This window comes from Hypanus sabinus, chromosome 4, assembly GCF_030144855.1.
Source record: "Hypanus sabinus isolate sHypSab1 chromosome 4, sHypSab1.hap1, whole genome shotgun sequence".
Lineage (NCBI taxonomy): Eukaryota > Metazoa > Chordata > Chondrichthyes > Myliobatiformes > Dasyatidae > Hypanus > Hypanus sabinus.
In genome coordinates this window covers 9,604,412-9,622,538 of record NC_082709.1, presented here as the reverse complement: position 1 = coordinate 9,622,538, position 18,127 = coordinate 9,604,412, and the positions used below count along the sequence as shown (strand labels likewise).

Genomic DNA, 18,127 nt, shown 5'->3' with positions numbered 1-18,127 from the left:
TTCAATGAGCCAAACTTTGCATGCTGTGGTGATGGCTTCACAGACTGGCACAACTTACTCAACGATATATCCCTCAATTCATTTGCATCGCACTATTTTTCCAAAACAAACCGGCCCTACAAAATTCTGAACTAATTTAGTCCTGTTGTGGTTCAACTTCACTGTTAAGAAGCTGAATAAATTGTTTGCTTCAGAACCGCTTTCTGTTGTAAATCTTATAAAGCAACATTGCCCAGTTTTGTGTTTGTGATCAGGCCTGGAAACTAAAACTTAGCAAGCAACTTCATTCTTTCCTAAATAAATTCCACCGAGGAAGAGGGAATATGAGAGACTTGTAAAGTATTCATCTCGCAGTCAATTATATTGCTCAGCCGCTAGAGGGAATGGAATCCGATCTGATAAAATAATCCTGTAAGTGTGATGGGAGCTTCATTCAGCACAGTTTTTTCTGAAATAGCGTCAGAAAGCAAATATATTATCTCTAATTATGACAGAGTATCTTCTAATGTTAAGAATTGTTATGAGAAAATATGTTGAAATATGAAGTTCAATTCACTTAATTTTCAATCACCAATGACAATTTCACTGAAACTGTAAAAATCAAAATGAAAATTTACTGCTCCTACGTGTCGTGACACTTGTGCCATCACCTGTAAAAGATACTGATGTACTATTTAGTTGAAGCTATTTTCTATTGGTATTGTCTGAATAGGGTGGATAGGGTGGTGACGAAAGCTTTTGGTATGCTGGCCTTTGTAAATCAGAGCACTAAGTATGGGAGTTGGGATGTAATGTTAAAATTGTACAGGGCATATTGGTAAGGCCGAATTTGGAGTATTGTGTAGAGTTCTGGTCACCGAATTATAGGAAAGATGTCAGCAAAATAGAGAGAGTACAGAGAAGATTTACTAGGGTTTCAGCACCCAAGTTACAGGGGAAAGGTTGAACAGTTAGGTTTTATTCTTTGGAGCGTGGAAGGTTGCGGGGGGACTTGATAGAGGTATTTAAAATTATGAGGGGGAGAGATAGAGTTGACATGGATAGGCTTTTTCCATTGAGAGTAGGAGAGATTCAAAGAAGAGGACATGAGTTGAGAGTTGGGGGCAAAAGTTTAAGGGTATCATGAGGGGGAATTACTTTACTCAGAGAGTGGTAGCTGTGTGGAACGAGCTTCCAGTAGAAGTGGTAGAGGCAGGTTCGGTATTGTTATTTAAAGTAAAATTGGATAGGTATATGGACAGGAAAGAATTGGAGGGTTATGGGCTGAGTGCAGGCCAGTGGGACTAGGTGAGAGTAAGCATTCAGCATGGATGAGAAGGGCCGAGATGGCCTGTTTCTGTGCTGTAATTGTTATATGGTTATAATACTCATGTTACCTTACATAACAGACCACAGCCTAAACCATTTTCAGAAATAATATCAGACAAATATATTATCTCTAATTATGACAGAGTATCTTCCAACGTTAAGAATTGTTATGAGAAAATATATTGAAATATCAATTTCAATTTACTTAATTCCCAATGAGCCATGACTGTCTCACTGAAAATGTAAAAATCAAAACAAAAATTTGCTGCTCCTACCTGTTGTGCTTCTTGTGCCATCAGCTGTAAAAGAGATTGATGTACAATTTAGTTGAAGCTATTTTCTTTTAGTATTGTTTGAATACTCATGTTATCTTAGATAACAGACCATGCTCTAATGAAGTTAATACTCAAGAAACCATTTTCAGAAATAAATCTCTGTTAAATTCAGGTAATATCACACAGTGAAAGGAGGATGATTGAAACTCTGGCGGAGCTGGTGGTCATGGTTTGAGAGTTAAAGTTGAAATATTGAAGGTGAACATGAAGAGGAACATCTTCACTCCGAAGATAGTGAGAGTGAGGAACAAGATGACAACGCAGGTGGTTGATGTGATCCTGATTTCAACATTGAAGTGAAATTTAGAGATACATGGTTGGGAGGGCTATAGTATAGTGCAGGTCAATGGAACTTGACGGACCAATGGACAGGCATGGATTGATCATCCTTTGGGCCTTTTTACTGTGCTGTAGTGTTCTATGTAACGATAAGATGAACTCCAGCACAATGAAGCTTTCTTACTCCAGTCCGATGTCCTTTCATTGGCATTGGCTGTAAAAGAGATTGATGTCAAATTCCATTGAAGCTATCCTATACCTCACAATATCCAAATCTTTTTATCAATGTCTGCCCTTGGGATTTAACAGATTTTGATTCTCGTTATCACTTGATGCAATAATTCCTTTAGAGTCCTGTTTAATAACTGAATATCAGCTGAAGATATTTGTGTGAATATATACAAAGGAAAGGAACTAGGAAAGGTGGTGAAAGAAATCCCAATTATATTCACTAGAAATACCGGGATGGAAATGTTCAGTTCATACCTGTTAATGCTGTGGTCCCCACTGAAAAGAGAAAATTATAAAATTTAATATGAAGCTAGCTAATGCACAATTTCTGTCGTGGATATGATCGCATCAAAAGCAGAATAGTTCTCAGTGTATGTTGCTGATATGTGTAAAAAGTTCTCCAGTGACAAGCTTCCATTTCTTCTGTTTCACTGAGGATGTCCGAGTTGATTTTCCTAAATAAACTTTCCAATAACTTACAATACCCTTATACACGTCGTAAAATTTCAAGAAAGAGTTGAATATTATATTAACATATAAACATATTTTATCTCAGGTCATTTTCCAGCAATGGAAATCAATTGATTGCTTTCTCTTCAATGAGCCAAACTTTGCATGCTGTGGTGATGGCTTCACAGACTGGCACAACTTACTCAACGATATATCCCTCAATTCATTTGCATCGCACTATTTTTCCAAATCAAACCGGCCCTACAAAATTCTGAACTAATTTAGTCCTGTTGTGGTTCAACTTCACTGTTAAGAAGCTGAATAAATTGTTTGCTTCAGAACCGCTTTCTGTTGTAAATCTTATAAAGCAACATTGCCCAGTTTTGTGTTTGTGATCAGGCCTGGAAACTAAAACTTAGCAAGCAACTTCATTCTTTCCTAAATAAATTCCACCGAGGAAGAGGGAATATGAGAGACTTGTAAAGTATTCATCTCGCAGTCAATTATATTGCTCAGCCGCTAGAGGGAATGGAATCCGATCTGATAAAATAATCCTGTAAGTGTGATGGGAGCTTCATTCAGCACAGTTTTTTCTGAAATAGCGTCAGAAAGCAAATATATTATCTCTAATTATGACAGAGTATCTTCTAATGTTAAGAATTGTTATGAGAAAATATATTGAAATATCAAGTTCAATTTACTTAATTTCCAATGAGCCATGACTGTTGCACAGAAAATGTAAAAATCAAAACGAAAATTTACTGCTCCTACCTGTTGTGGCTCTTGTGCCAACACCTGCTAAAGTGATTGATGTACAATTTAGTTGAAGCTATTTTCTGTTAGTATTGTCTGAATACTCATGTTATCATTGATAACTGAATCTGGACAAATGAACTTAACACTCAAGAAACCATTTTCAGAAATAAATCACCATTAAATTCAGTTAATATCACACAGTGAAAAGAGGATGATTGAAAATCTGGCTGAGATGGTGGTCATGGTTTGAGAGTTAAAGTCAAAATGTTTAATGTGAACATGAAGAGGAACATCTTCACTCCGAAGATAGTGAGAGTGAGGAAAAAGATGACAACGCAGGTGGTTGATGTCATTCTGATTTCAACATTGAAGTGAAATTTAGAGAAACATGGATGGGAGGGCTATAGTATAGTGCAGGTCAATGGAACTTGATGGATCAATGGACTGGCATGGATTGATCATCCTTTGGGCCTTTTTTCTGTGCTGCAGTGTTCTATGTAACGATAAGATGAACTCCAGCACAATGAAGCTTTCTTACTCCAGTCTGATGTCCTTTCATTGGCATTGACTGTAAAATAGATTGTTGTCGAATTCAATTGAAGCTAACCTATAGCTCAGAATATCCAAATCTTTTTGTCAATGTACGTTCTTGGGACTTAACAGTTTTTCAATCTCGTTATCACTTGATGCAATAATTCCTTTAGAGTCCTGGTTAATAACAGAATATCAACTGAAGATATTTGTGTGAATATTTCAAAGGAAAAGAACAAGGAAAGGTGGTCAAAGAAATCCCAATTATACTCACTATAAATACCGGGATGGAAACATTCAGTTCATACCTGTTGTTGGTGTGGACCCCGCTGAAAAGAAAAAAATTATAAAATTTAATATGAAGCTAGCTAATGCACAATTTCTGACGTCAATATGATCACATCAAAAGCAGAATAGTTCTCAGTGTATGTTGCTGTTATGTGTAAAAAGTTCTCCAGTGACAAGCTTCCATCTTGTCTTTCACAGAGGATGTCCGAGTTGATTTTCCTAAATAAATATTCTCATAACTTACAATACCCTCATACATATCGAAAAGTTTCAAGAAAGAGTTGAAAATTATATTAACGCAGGGGTTCCCAACCTGGGGTGCCCACACCCCCAGGGGGGTGCGAGATGGAATTTGAGGGGGAGCGACAAAGAGAAGCTTGTGTCCTTGAATGACGAGTCACGAGTCATCACTCAGCCAGCTGCCAATCTGCCTTGAGAAGTGGCAGTAACATTTGTCCCAAGCACACTCCAGTCTCCCGCTGCCCGAGTCGAGAGAGACGTAAACTCACTCCGGTCTCCCGCTGCCCAAGTCAGCGTTGAGGAGTCTTATCAGTGTTACCTGGGATGTTGCACCTCAGAGTTGAGGAGTCTCATCAATTTACTGTTTACAATTTTTTCTGAATAAATTAGAATCTAATTGCTTGATTTATATTTGCATTTTATGCACTGAGTTAAAAGATTATTTTTTTAAGTTCAATTTGTTCACCCGCAGTATTGTGTGTGGTTCAATGAGTGGTTCAAAAATTAGAAATTGGACTTCTTCATCTTCAGATGTGGTATTACTTTTGTATGGGGTGCAAGCATTAATCAAAAATTTCCTAGGGGTGTGGGGCATAGAAAAGGTTGGGAACCACTGTATTAAAATATAAACACTTTTTATCTCAGGTCACTTTCCAGTAATGGAAATCAAATGATTTTATTTTCTTCAAAGAGCCAATCTTTGCATGCTGTGGTGATGGCTTCACAGATTGGCACAACTTACTCAATGATATATCCCTTAATTCATTTGCATCTCACCATTTTTCCAAATCAAACTGGCCCTTCAAAATTCTGAGCTAATTTAGTCCTGTTGTGGTTCAACCTTCACAGTTATCAAGCTGAATAAATTGTTTGCTTCAGAAGCGCTTGCTGTTGTAAATCTTATAAAGCAACATTGCCCAGTTTTCAGAAGTGTTTGTGATTGACCCTGGAATCCAAAACTTGGCAAGCAACTTCAATTTCCTAAATAAATTCCAACAAGGAAGAGGGAATATGAGAGACTTGTAAAGTATTCATCTCGCAGTCAATTATATTGCTCAGCCGCTGGAGGGAATGGAATCCGATCTGATAAAATAATCCTGTAAGTGTGATGGGAGCTTCATTCAGCACAGTTTTTTCTGAAATAGCATCAGAAAGCAAATATATTATTCTTTGGAGCGTGGAAGGTTGCGGGGGGACTTGATAGAGGTATTTAAAATTATGAGGGGGAGAGATAGAGTTGACATGGATAGGCTTTTTCCATTGAGAGTAGGAGAGATTCAAAGAAGAGGACATGAGTTGAGAGTTGGGGGCAAAAGTTTAAGGGTATCGTGAGGGGGAATTACTTTACTCAGAGAGTGGTAGCTGTGTGGAACGAGCTTCCAGTAGAAGTGGTAGAGGCAGGTTCGGTATTGTTATTTAAAGTAAAATTGGATAGGTATATGGACAGGAAAGAATTGGAGGGTTATGGGCTGAGTGCAGGCCAGTGGGACTAGGTGAGAGTAAGCATTCAGCATGGATGAGAAGGGCCGAGATGGCCTGTTTCTGTGCTGTAATTGTTATATGGTTATAATACTCATGTTACCTTACATAACAGACCACAGCCTAAACCATTTTCAGAAATAATATCAGACAAATATATTATCTCTAATTATGACAGAGTATCTTCCAACGTTAAGAATTGTTATGAGAAAATATATTGAAATATCAATTTCAATTTACTTAATTCCCAATGAGCCATGGACTGTCTCACTGAAAATGTAAAAATCAAAACAAAAATTTGCTGCTCCTACCTGTTGTGCTTCTTGTGCCATCAGCTGTAAAAGAGATTGGTGTACAATTTAGTTGAAGCTATTTTCTTTTAGTATTGTTTGAATACTCATGTTATCTTAGATAACAGACCATGCTCTAATGAAGTTAATACTCAAGAAACCATTTTCAGAAATAAATCTCTGTTAAATTCAGGTAATATCACACAGTGAAAGGAGGATGATTGAAACTCTGGCTGAGCTGGTGGTCATGGTTTGAGAGTTAAAGTTGAAATATTGAAGGTGAACATGAAGAGGAACATCTTCACTCCGAAGATAGTGAGAGTGAGGAACAAGATGACAACGCAGGTGGTTGATGTGATCCTGATTTCAACATTGAAGTGAAATTTAGAGATACATGGATGGGAGGGATATAGTATAGTGCAGGTCAATGGAACTTGACGGACCAATGGACTGGCATGGATTGATCATCCTTTGGGCCTTTTTACTGTGCTGTAGTGTTCTATGTAACGATAAGATGAACTCCAGCACAATGAAACTTTCTTACTCCAGTCCGATGTCCTTTTGTTGGCATTGGCTGTAAAAGAGATTGATGTCAAATTCCATTGAAGCTATCCTATACCTCAAAATATCCAAATCTTTTTATCAATGTCTGCCCTTGGGATTTAACAGATTTTGATTTTTGTTATCACGATGCAATAATTCCTTTAGAGTCCTGTTTAATAACTGAATATCAGCTGAAGATATTTGTGTGAATATATACAAAGGAAAGGAACTAGGAAAGGTGGTGAAAGAAATCCCAATTATATTCACTAGAAATACCGGGATGGAAATGTTCAGTTCATACCTGTTAATGCTGTGGTCCCCACTGAAAAGAGAAAATTATAAAATTTAATATGAAGCTAGCTAATGCACAATTTCTGTCGTGGATATGATCGCATCAAAAGCAGAATAGTTCTCAGTGTATGTTGCTGATATGTGTAAAAAGTTCTCCAGTGACAAGCTTCCATTTCCTCTGTTTCACTGAGGATGTCCGAGTTGATTTTTCGAAATAAACTTTCCAATAACTTACAATACCCTTATACACATCGTAAAATTTCAAGAAAGAGTTGAATATTATATTAACATATAAACGTATTTTATCTCAGGTCATTTTCTAGCAATGGAAATCAATTGATTGCTTTCTCTTCAATGAGCCAAACTTTGCATGCTGTGGTGATGGCTTCACAGACTGGCACAACTTACTCAACGATATATCCCTCAATTCATCTGCAACGCACTATTTTTCCAAATCAAACCGGCCCTACAAAATTCTGAACTAATTTAGTCCTGTTGTGGTTCAACTTCACTGTTAAGAAGCTGAATAAATTGTTTGCTTCAGAACCGCTTTCTGTTGTAAATCTTATAAAGCAACATTGCCCAGTTTTGAGAAGTGTTTGTGATCAGGCCTGGAAACTAAAACTTAGCAAGCAACTTCATTCTTTCCTAAATAAATTCCACCGAGGAAGAGGGAATATGAGAGACTTGTAAAGTATTCATCTCGCAGTCAATTATATTGCTCCGCCGCTGGAGGGAATGGAATCCGATCTGATAAAATAATCCTGTAAGTGTGATGGGAGCTTCATTCAGCACAGCTTTTTCTGAAATAGCGTCAGAAAGCAAATATATTATCTCTAATTATGACAGTATCTTCTCATGTTTTGAGTTGTTATGAGAAAATATATTGAAATATCAAGTTCAATTTACTTAATTTCCAATGAGCCATGACTGTTGCACAGAAAATGTAAAAATCAAAACGAAAATTTACTGCTCCTACCTGTTGTGGCTCTTGTGCCAACACCTGCTAAAGTGATTGATGTACAATTTAGTTGAAGCTATTTTCTGTTAGTATTGTCTGAATACTCATGTTATCATTGATAACTGAATCTGGACAAATGAACTTAACACTCAAGAAACCATTTTCAGAAATAAATCACCATTAAATTCAGTTAATATCACACAGTGAAAAGAGGATGATTGAAAATCTGGCTGAGATGGTGGTCATGGTTTGAGAGTTAAAGTCAAAATGTTTAATGTGAACATGAAGAGGAACATCTTCACTCCGAAGATAGTGAGAGTGAGGAACAAGATGACAATGCAGGTGGTTGATGTCATTCTGATTTCAACATTGAAGTGAAATTTAGAGATACATGGATGGGAGGGCTATAGTATAGTGCAGGTCAATGGAACTTGATGGATCAATGGACTGGCATGGATTGATCATCCTTTGGGCCTTTTTTCTGTGCTGTAGCGTTCTATGTAACGATAAGATGAAATCCAGCACAATGAAACTTTCTTACTCCAGTCTGATGTCCTTTCATTGGCATTGACTGTGAAAGAGATTGTTGTCGAATTGAATTGAAGCTAACCTATAGCTCAGAATATCCAAATCTTTTTGTCAATGTACGCTCTTGGGACTTAACAGTTTTTCAATCTCGTTATCACTTGATGCAATAATTCCTTTAGAGTCCTGGTTAATAACAGAATATCAACTGAAGATATTTGTGTGAATATTTCAAAGGAAAAGGACAAGGAAAGGTGGTCAAAGAAATCCCAATTATATTCACTATAAATACCGGGATGGAAACGTACAGTTCATACCTGTTGTTGGTGTGGACCCCGCTGAAAAGAAAAAAATTTCAAAACTTAATATGAAGCTAGCTAATGCACAATTTCTGACGTCAATATGATCACATCAAAAGCAGAATAGTTCTCAGTGTATGTTGCTGTTATGTGTAAAAAGTTCTCCAGTGACAAGCTTTTATCTTGTCTTTCACAGAGGATGTCCGAGTTGATTTTCCTAAATAAATATTCTCATAACTTACAATACCCTCATACATATCGAAAAGTTTCAAGAAAGAGTTGAAAATTATATTAACGCAGGGGTTCCCAACCTGGGGTGCCCACACCCCCAGGGGGTGCGAGATGGAATTTGAGGGGGTGCGACAAAGAGAAGCTTGTGTCCTTGAGTGACGAGTCACGAGTCATCACTCAGCCAGCTGCCAATCTGCCTTGGGAAGTGGCAGTAACGTTTGTCCCAAGCACACTCCAGTCTCCCGCTGCCTGAGTCGAGAGAGACGTAAACTCACTCCGGTCTCCCGCTGCCCAAGTCAGCGTTGAGGAGTCTTATCAGTGTTACCTGGGATGTTGCACCTCAGAGTTGAGGAGTCTCATCAATTTACTGTTTACAATTTTTTCTGAATAAATTAGAATCTAATTGCTTGATTTATATTTGCATTTTATGCACTGAGGTAAAAGGTTATTTTTTTAAGTTCAATTTGTTCACCCGCAGTATTGTATGTGGTTCAATGAGTGGTTCAAAAATTAGAAATTGGACTTCTTCATCTTCAGATTTGGTATTACTTTTGTATGGGGTGGAAGCATTAATCAAAAATTTCCTAGGGGTGTGGGGCATAGAAAAGGTTGGGAACCGCTGTATTAAAATATAAACACTTTTTATCTCAGGTCACTTTCCAGTAATGGAAATCAAATGATTTTATTTTCTTCAAAGAGCCAATCTTTGCATGCTGTGGTGATGGCTTCACCGATTGGTACAACTTACTCAACGATATATCCCTTAATTCATTTGCATCACACCATTTTTCCAAATCAAACTGGCCCTTCAAAATTCTGAGCTAATTTAGTCCTGTTGTGGTTCAACCTTCACAGTTATCAAGCTGAATAAATTGTTTGCTTCAGAACCGCTTGCTGTTGTAAATCTTACAAAGCAACATTGCCCAGTTTTCAGAAGTGTTTGTGATTGACCCTGGAATCCAAAACTTGGCAAGCAACTTCAATTTCCTAAATAAATTCCAACAAGGAAGAGGGAATATGAGAGACTTGTAAAGTATTCATCTCGCAGTCAATTATATTGCTCAGCCGCTGGAGGGAATGGAATCCGATCTGATAAAATAATCCTGTAAGTGTGATGGGAGCTTCATTCAGCACAGTTTTTTCTGAAATAGCATCAGAAAGCAAATATATTATCTCTAATTATGACAGAGTATCTTCTAATGTAAAGAATTGTTATGGGAAAATATGTTGAAATATGAAGTTCAATTCACTTAATTTTCAATCACCAATGACAATTTCACTGAGAATGTAAAAATCAAAATGAAAATTTACTGCTCCTACGTGTCGTGACTCTTGTGCCATCATCTGTAAAAGATACTGATGTACTATTTAGTTGAAGCTATTTTCTATTGGTATTGTCTGAATAGGGTGGATAGGGTGGTGACGAAAGCTTTTGATATGCTGGCCTTTGTAAATCAGAGCACTAAGTATGGGAGTTGGGATGTAATGTTAAAATTGTACAGGGCATATTGGTAAGGCCGAATTTGGAGTATTGTGTAGAGTTCTGGTCACCGAATTATAGGGAAGATGTCAGCAAAATAGCGAGAGTACAGAGAAGATTTACTAGAATGTTACCTGGGTTTCAGCACACAAGTTACAGGGGAAAGGTTGAACAAGTTAGGTTTTATTCTTTGGAGCGTGGAAGGTTGCGGGGGGACTTGATAGAGGTATTTAAAATTATGAGGGGGAGAGTTAGAGTTGACATGGATAGGCTTTTTCCATTGAGAGTAGGAGAGATTCAAAGAAGAGGACATGAGTTGAGAGTTGGGGGCAAAAGTTTAAGGGTATCGTGAGGGGGAATTACTTTACTCAGAGAGTGGTAGCTGTGTGGAACGAGCTTCCAGTAGAAGTGGTAGAGGCAGGTTCGGTATTGTTATTTAAAGTAAAATTGGATAGGTATATGGACAGGAAAGAATTGGAGGGTTATGGGCTGAGTGCAGGCCAGTGGGACTAGGTGAGAGTAAGCATTCAGCATGGATGAGAAGGGCCGAGATGGCCTGTTTCTGTGCTGTAATTGTTATATGGTTATAATACTCATGTTACCTTACATAACAGACCACAGCCTAAACCATTTTCAGAAATAATATCAGACAAATATATTATCTCTAATTATGACAGAGTATCTTCCAACGTTAAGAATTGTTATGAGAAAATATATTGAAATATCAATTTCAATTTACTTAATTCCCAATGAGCCATGGACTGTCTCACTGAAAATGTAAAAATCAAAACAAAAATTTGCTGCTCCTACCTGTTGTGCTTCTTGTGCCATCAGCTGTAAAAGAGATTGGTGTACAATTTAGTTGAAGCTATTTTCTTTTAGTATTGTTTGAATACTCATGTTATCTTAGATAACAGACCATGCTCTAATGAAGTTAATACTCAAGAAACCATTTTCAGAAATAAATCTCTGTTAAATTCAGGTAATATCACACAGTGAAAGGAGGATGATTGAAACTCTGGCTGAGCTGGTGGTCATGGTTTGAGAGTTAAAGTTGAAATATTGAAGGTGAACATGAAGAGGAACATCTTCACTCCGAAGATAGTGAGAGTGAGGAACAAGATGACAACGCAGGTGGTTGATGTGATCCTGATTTCAACATTGAAGTGAAATTTAGAGATACATGGATGGGAGGGATATAGTATAGTGCAGGTCAATGGAACTTGACGGACCAATGGACTGGCATGGATTGATCATCCTTTGGGCCTTTTTACTGTGCTGTAGTGTTCTATGTAACGATAAGATGAACTCCAGCACAATGAAACTTTCTTACTCCAGTCCGATGTCCTTTTGTTGGCATTGGCTGTAAAAGAGATTGATGTCAAATTCCATTGAAGCTATCCTATACCTCAAAATATCCAAATCTTTTTATCAATGTCTGCCCTTGGGATTTAACAGATTTTGATTTTTGTTATCACGATGCAATAATTCCTTTAGAGTCCTGTTTAATAACTGAATATCAGCTGAAGATATTTGTGTGAATATATACAAAGGAAAGGAACTAGGAAAGGTGGTGAAAGAAATCCCAATTATATTCACTAGAAATACCGGGATGGAAATGTTCAGTTCATACCTGTTAATGCTGTGGTCCCCACTGAAAAGAGAAAATTATAAAATTTAATATGAAGCTAGCTAATGCACAATTTCTGTCGTGGATATGATCGCATCAAAAGCAGAATAGTTCTCAGTGTATGTTGCTGATATGTGTAAAAAGTTCTCCAGTGACAAGCTTCCATTTCCTCTGTTTCACTGAGGATGTCCGAGTTGATTTTTCGAAATAAACTTTCCAATAACTTACAATACCCTTATACACATCGTAAAATTTCAAGAAAGAGTTGAATATTATATTAACATATAAACGTATTTTATCTCAGGTCATTTTCTAGCAATGGAAATCAATTGATTGCTTTCTCTTCAATGAGCCAAACTTTGCATGCTGTGGTGATGGCTTCACAGACTGGCACAACTTACTCAACGATATATCCCTCAATTCATCTGCAACGCACTATTTTTCCAAATCAAACCGGCCCTACAAAATTCTGAACTAATTTAGTCCTGTTGTGGTTCAACTTCACTGTTAAGAAGCTGAATAAATTGTTTGCTTCAGAACCGCTTTCTGTTGTAAATCTTATAAAGCAACATTGCCCAGTTTTGAGAAGTGTTTGTGATCAGGCCTGGAAACTAAAACTTAGCAAGCAACTTCATTCTTTCCTAAATAAATTCCACCGAGGAAGAGGGAATATGAGAGACTTGTAAAGTATTCATCTCGCAGTCAATTATATTGCTCCGCCGCTGGAGGGAATGGAATCCGATCTGATAAAATAATCCTGTAAGTGTGATGGGAGCTTCATTCAGCACAGCTTTTTCTGAAATAGCGTCAGAAAGCAAATATATTATCTCTAATTATGACAGTATCTTCTCATGTTTTGAGTTGTTATGAGAAAATATATTGAAATATCAAGTTCAATTTACTTAATTTCCAATGAGCCATGACTGTTGCACAGAAAATGTAAAAATCAAAACGAAAATTTACTGCTCCTACCTGTTGTGGCTCTTGTGCCAACACCTGCTAAAGTGATTGATGTACAATTTAGTTGAAGCTATTTTCTGTTAGTATTGTCTGAATACTCATGTTATCATTGATAACTGAATCTGGACAAATGAACTTAACACTCAAGAAACCATTTTCAGAAATAAATCACCATTAAATTCAGTTAATATCACACAGTGAAAAGAGGATGATTGAAAATCTGGCTGAGATGGTGGTCATGGTTTGAGAGTTAAAGTCAAAATGTTTAATGTGAACATGAAGAGGAACATCTTCACTCCGAAGATAGTGAGAGTGAGGAACAAGATGACAATGCAGGTGGTTGATGTCATTCTGATTTCAACATTGAAGTGAAATTTAGAGATACATGGATGGGAGGGCTATAGTATAGTGCAGGTCAATGGAACTTGATGGATCAATGGACTGGCATGGATTGATCATCCTTTGGGCCTTTTTTCTGTGCTGTAGCGTTCTATGTAACGATAAGATGAAATCCAGCACAATGAAACTTTCTTACTCCAGTCTGATGTCCTTTCATTGGCATTGACTGTGAAAGAGATTGTTGTCGAATTGAATTGAAGCTAACCTATAGCTCAGAATATCCAAATCTTTTTGTCAATGTACGCTCTTGGGACTTAACAGTTTTTCAATCTCGTTATCACTTGATGCAATAATTCCTTTAGAGTCCTGGTTAATAACAGAATATCAACTGAAGATATTTGTGTGAATATTTCAAAGGAAAAGGACAAGGAAAGGTGGTCAAAGAAATCCCAATTATATTCACTATAAATACCGGGATGGAAACGTACAGTTCATACCTGTTGTTGGTGTGGACCCCGCTGAAAAGAAAAAAATTTCAAAACTTAATATGAAGCTAGCTAATGCACAATTTCTGACGTCAATATGATCACATCAAAAGCAGAATAGTTCTCAGTGTACGTTGCTGTTATGTGTAAAAAGTTCTCCAGTGACAAGCTTTTATCTTGTCTTTCACAGAGGATGTCCGAGTTGATTTTCCTAAATAAATATTCTCATAACTTACAATACCCTCATACATATCGAAAAGTTTCAAGAAAGAGTTGAAAATTATATTAACGCAGGGGTTCCCAACCTGGGGTGCCCACACCCCCAGGGGGTGCGAGATGGAATTTGAGGGGGTGCGACAAAGAGAAGCTTGTGTCCTTGAGTGACGAGTCACGAGTCATCACTCAGCCAGCTGCCAATCTGCCTTGGGAAGTGGCAGTAACGTTTGTCCCAAGCACACTCCAGTCTCCCGCTGCCTGAGTCGAGAGAGACGTAAACTCACTCCGGTCTCCCGCTGCCCAAGTCAGCGTTGAGGAGTCTTATCAGTGTTACCTGGGATGTTGCACCTCAGAGTTGAGGAGTCTCATCAATTTACTGTTTACAATTTTTTCTGAATAAATTAGAATCTAATTGCTTGATTTATATTTGCATTTTATGCACTGAGGTAAAAGGTTATTTTTTTAAGTTCAATTTGTTCACCCGCAGTATTGTATGTGGTTCAATGAGTGGTTCAAAAATTAGAAATTGGACTTCTTCATCTTCAGATTTGGTATTACTTTTGTATGGGGTGGAAGCATTAATCAAAGATTTCCTAGGGGTGTGGGGCATAGAAAAGGTTGGGAACCGCTGTATTAAAATATAAACACTTTTTATCTCAGGTCACTTTCCAGTAATGGAAATCAAATGATTTTATTTTCTTCAAAGAGCCAATCTTTGCATGCTGTGGTGATGGCTTCACCGATTGGTACAACTTACTCAACGATATATCCCTTAATTCATTTGCATCACACCATTTTTCCAAATCAAACTGGCCCTTCAAAATTCTGAGCTAATTTAGTCCTGTTGTGGTTCAACCTTCACAGTTATCAAGCTGAATAAATTGTTTGCTTCAGAACCGCTTGCTGTTGTAAATCTTACAAAGCAACATTGCCCAGTTTTCAGAAGTGTTTGTGATTGACCCTGGAATCCAAAACTTGGCAAGCAACTTCAATTTCCTAAATAAATTCCACCGAGGAAGAGGGAATATGAGAGACTTGTAAAGTATTCATCTCGCAGTCAATTATATTGCTCAGCCGCTGGAGGGAATGGAATCCGATCTGATAAAATAATCCTGTAAGTGTGATGGGAGCTTCATTCAGCACAGTTTTTTCTGAAATAGCATCAGAAAGCAAATATATTATCTCTAATTATGACAGAGTATCTTCTAATGTTAAGAATTGTAATGAGAAAATATGTTGAAATATGAAGTTCAATTCACTTAATTTTCAATCACCAATGACAATTTCACTGAAAATGTAAAAATCAAAATGAAAATTTACTGCTCCTACGTGTCGTGACTCTTGTGCCATCACCTGTAAAAGATACTGATGTACTATTTAGTTGAAGCTATTTTCTATTGGTATTGTCTGAATAGGGTGGATAGGGTGGTGACGAAAGCTTTTGGTATGCTGGCCTTTGTAAATCAGAGCACTAAGTATGGGAGTTGGGATGTAATGTTAAAATTGTACAGGGCATATTGGTAAGGCCGAATTTGGAGTATTGTGTCGAGTTCTGGTCACCGAATTATAGGGAAGATGTCAGCAAAATAGCGAGAGTACAGAGAAGATTTACTAGAATGTTACCTGGGTTTCAGCACACAAGTTACAGGGGAAAGGTTGAACAAGTTAGGTTTTATTCTTTGGAGCGTGGAAGGTTGCGGGGGGACTTGATAGAGGTATTTAAAATTATGAGGGGGAGAGATAGAGTTGACATGGATAGGCTTTTTCCATTGAGAGTAGGAGAGATTCAAAGAAGAGGACATGAGTTGAGAATTGGGGGCAAAAGTTTAAGGGTATCATGAGGGGGAATTACTTTACTCAGAGAATGGTAGCTGTGTGGAACGAGCTTCCAGTAGAAGTGGTAGAGGCAGGTTCGGTATTGTTATTTAAAGTAAAATTGGATAGGTATATGGACAGGAAAGAATTGGAGGGTTATGGGCTGAGTGCAGGCCAGTGGGACTAGGTGAGAGTAAGCATTCAGCATGGATGAGAAGGGCCGAGATGGCCTGTTTCTGTGCTGTAATTGTTATATGGTTATAATACTCATGTTACCTTACATAACAGACCACAGCCTAAACCATTTTCAGAAATAATATCAGACAAATATATTATCTCTAATTATGACAGAGTATCTTCCAACATTAAGAATTGCTATGAGAAAATATATTGAAATATCAATTTCAATTTACTTAATTCCCAATGAGCCATGACTGTCTCACTGAAAATGTAAAAATCAAAACAAAAATTGCTGCTCCTACCTGTTGTGCTTCTTGTGCCATCAGCTGTAAAAGAGATTGATGTACAATTTAGTTGAAGCTTTTTTCTGTTAGTATTGTTTGAATACTCATGTTATCTTAGATAACAGACCATGCTCTAATGAAATTAATACTCAAGAAACCATTTTCAGAAATAAATCTCTGTTAAATTCAGGTAATACCACACAGTGAAAGGAGGATGATTGAAACTCTGGCTGAGCTGGTGGTCATGGTTTGAGAGTTAAAGTTGAAATATTGAAGGTGAACATGAAGAGGAACATCTTCACTCCAAAGATAGTGAGAGTGAGGAACAAGATGACATCGCAGGTGGTTGATGTGATCCTGATTTCAACATTGAAGTGAAATTTAGAGATACATGGATGGGAGGGCTATAGTATAGTGCAGGTCAATGGAACTTGACGGACCAATGGACTGGCATGGATTGATCATCCTTTGGGCCTTTTTACTGTGCTGTAGCATTCTATGTAACGATAAGATGAACTCCAGCACAATGAAGCTTTCTTACTCCAGTCCGATGTCCTTTCATTGGCATTGGCTGTAAAAGAGATTGATGTCAAATTCCATTGAAGCTATCCTACACCTCAAAATATCCAAATCTTTTTATCAATGTCTGCCCTTGGGATTTAACAGATTTTGATTCTCGTTATCACTTGATGCAATAATTCCTTTAGAGTCCTGAATAATAACTGAATATCAGCTGAAGATATTTGTGTGAATATATACAAAGGAAAGGAACTAGGAAAGGTGGTGAAAGAAATCCCAATTATATTCACTAGAAATACCGGGATGGAAATGTTCAGTTCATACCTGTTAATGCTGTGGTCCCCACTGAAAAGAGAAAATTATAAAATTTAATATGAAGCTAGCTAATGCACAATTTCTGTCGTGGATATGATCGCATCAAAAGCAGAATAGTTCTCAGTGTATGTTGCTGATATGTGTAAAAAGTTCTCCAGTGACAAGCTTCCATTTCCTCTGTTTCACTGAGGATGTCCGAGTTGATTTTCCTAAATAAACTTTCCAATAACTTACAATACCCTTATACACGTCGTAAAATTTCAAGAAAGAGTTGAATATTATATTAACATATAAACGTATTTTATCTCAGGTCATTTTCCAGCAATGGAAATCAATTGATTGCTTTCTCTTCAAAGAGCCAATCTTTGCATGCTGTGGTGATGGCTTCACCGATTGGTACAACTTACTCAACGATATATCCCTTAATTCATTTGCATCACACCATTTTTCCAAATCAAACTGGCCCTTCAAAATTCTGAGCTAATTTAGTCCTGTTGTGGTTCAACCTTCACAGTTATCAAGCTGAATAAATTGTTTGCTTCAGAACCGCTTGCTGTTGTAAATCTTACAAAGCAACATTGCCCAGTTTTCAGAAGTGTTTGTGATTGACCCTGGAATCCAAAACTTGGCAAGCAACTTCAATTTCCTAAATAAATTCCACCGAGGAAGAGGGAATATGAGAGACTTGTAAAGTATTCATCTCGCAGTCAATTATATTGCTCAGCCGCTGGAGGGAATGGAATCCGATCTGATAAAATAATCCTGTAAGTGTGATGGGAGCTTCATTCAGCACAGTTTTTTCTGAAATAGCATCAGAAAGCAAATATATTATCTCTAATTATGACAGAGTATCTTCTAATGTTAAGA

General features: G+C 37.3%; 1 protein-coding gene across 4 annotated transcripts in view; it reads right to left on the bottom strand.

Moving 5' to 3' along the window:
• The window catches only part of LOC132392476 (mucin-13-like), a 115,142-nt gene that overhangs the window by 77,481 nt on the left and 19,534 nt on the right, over positions 1-18,127 (bottom strand). For all 4 annotated transcript variants that reach the window (XM_059966367.1, XM_059966370.1, XM_059966368.1 and 1 more), the window contains exon 2: positions 4,199-4,219. In XM_059966367.1, coding sequence (XP_059822350.1) covers positions 4,199-4,219 — 21 coding nt within the window. The remainder of the gene's footprint in view (positions 1-4,198; positions 4,220-18,127) is intronic.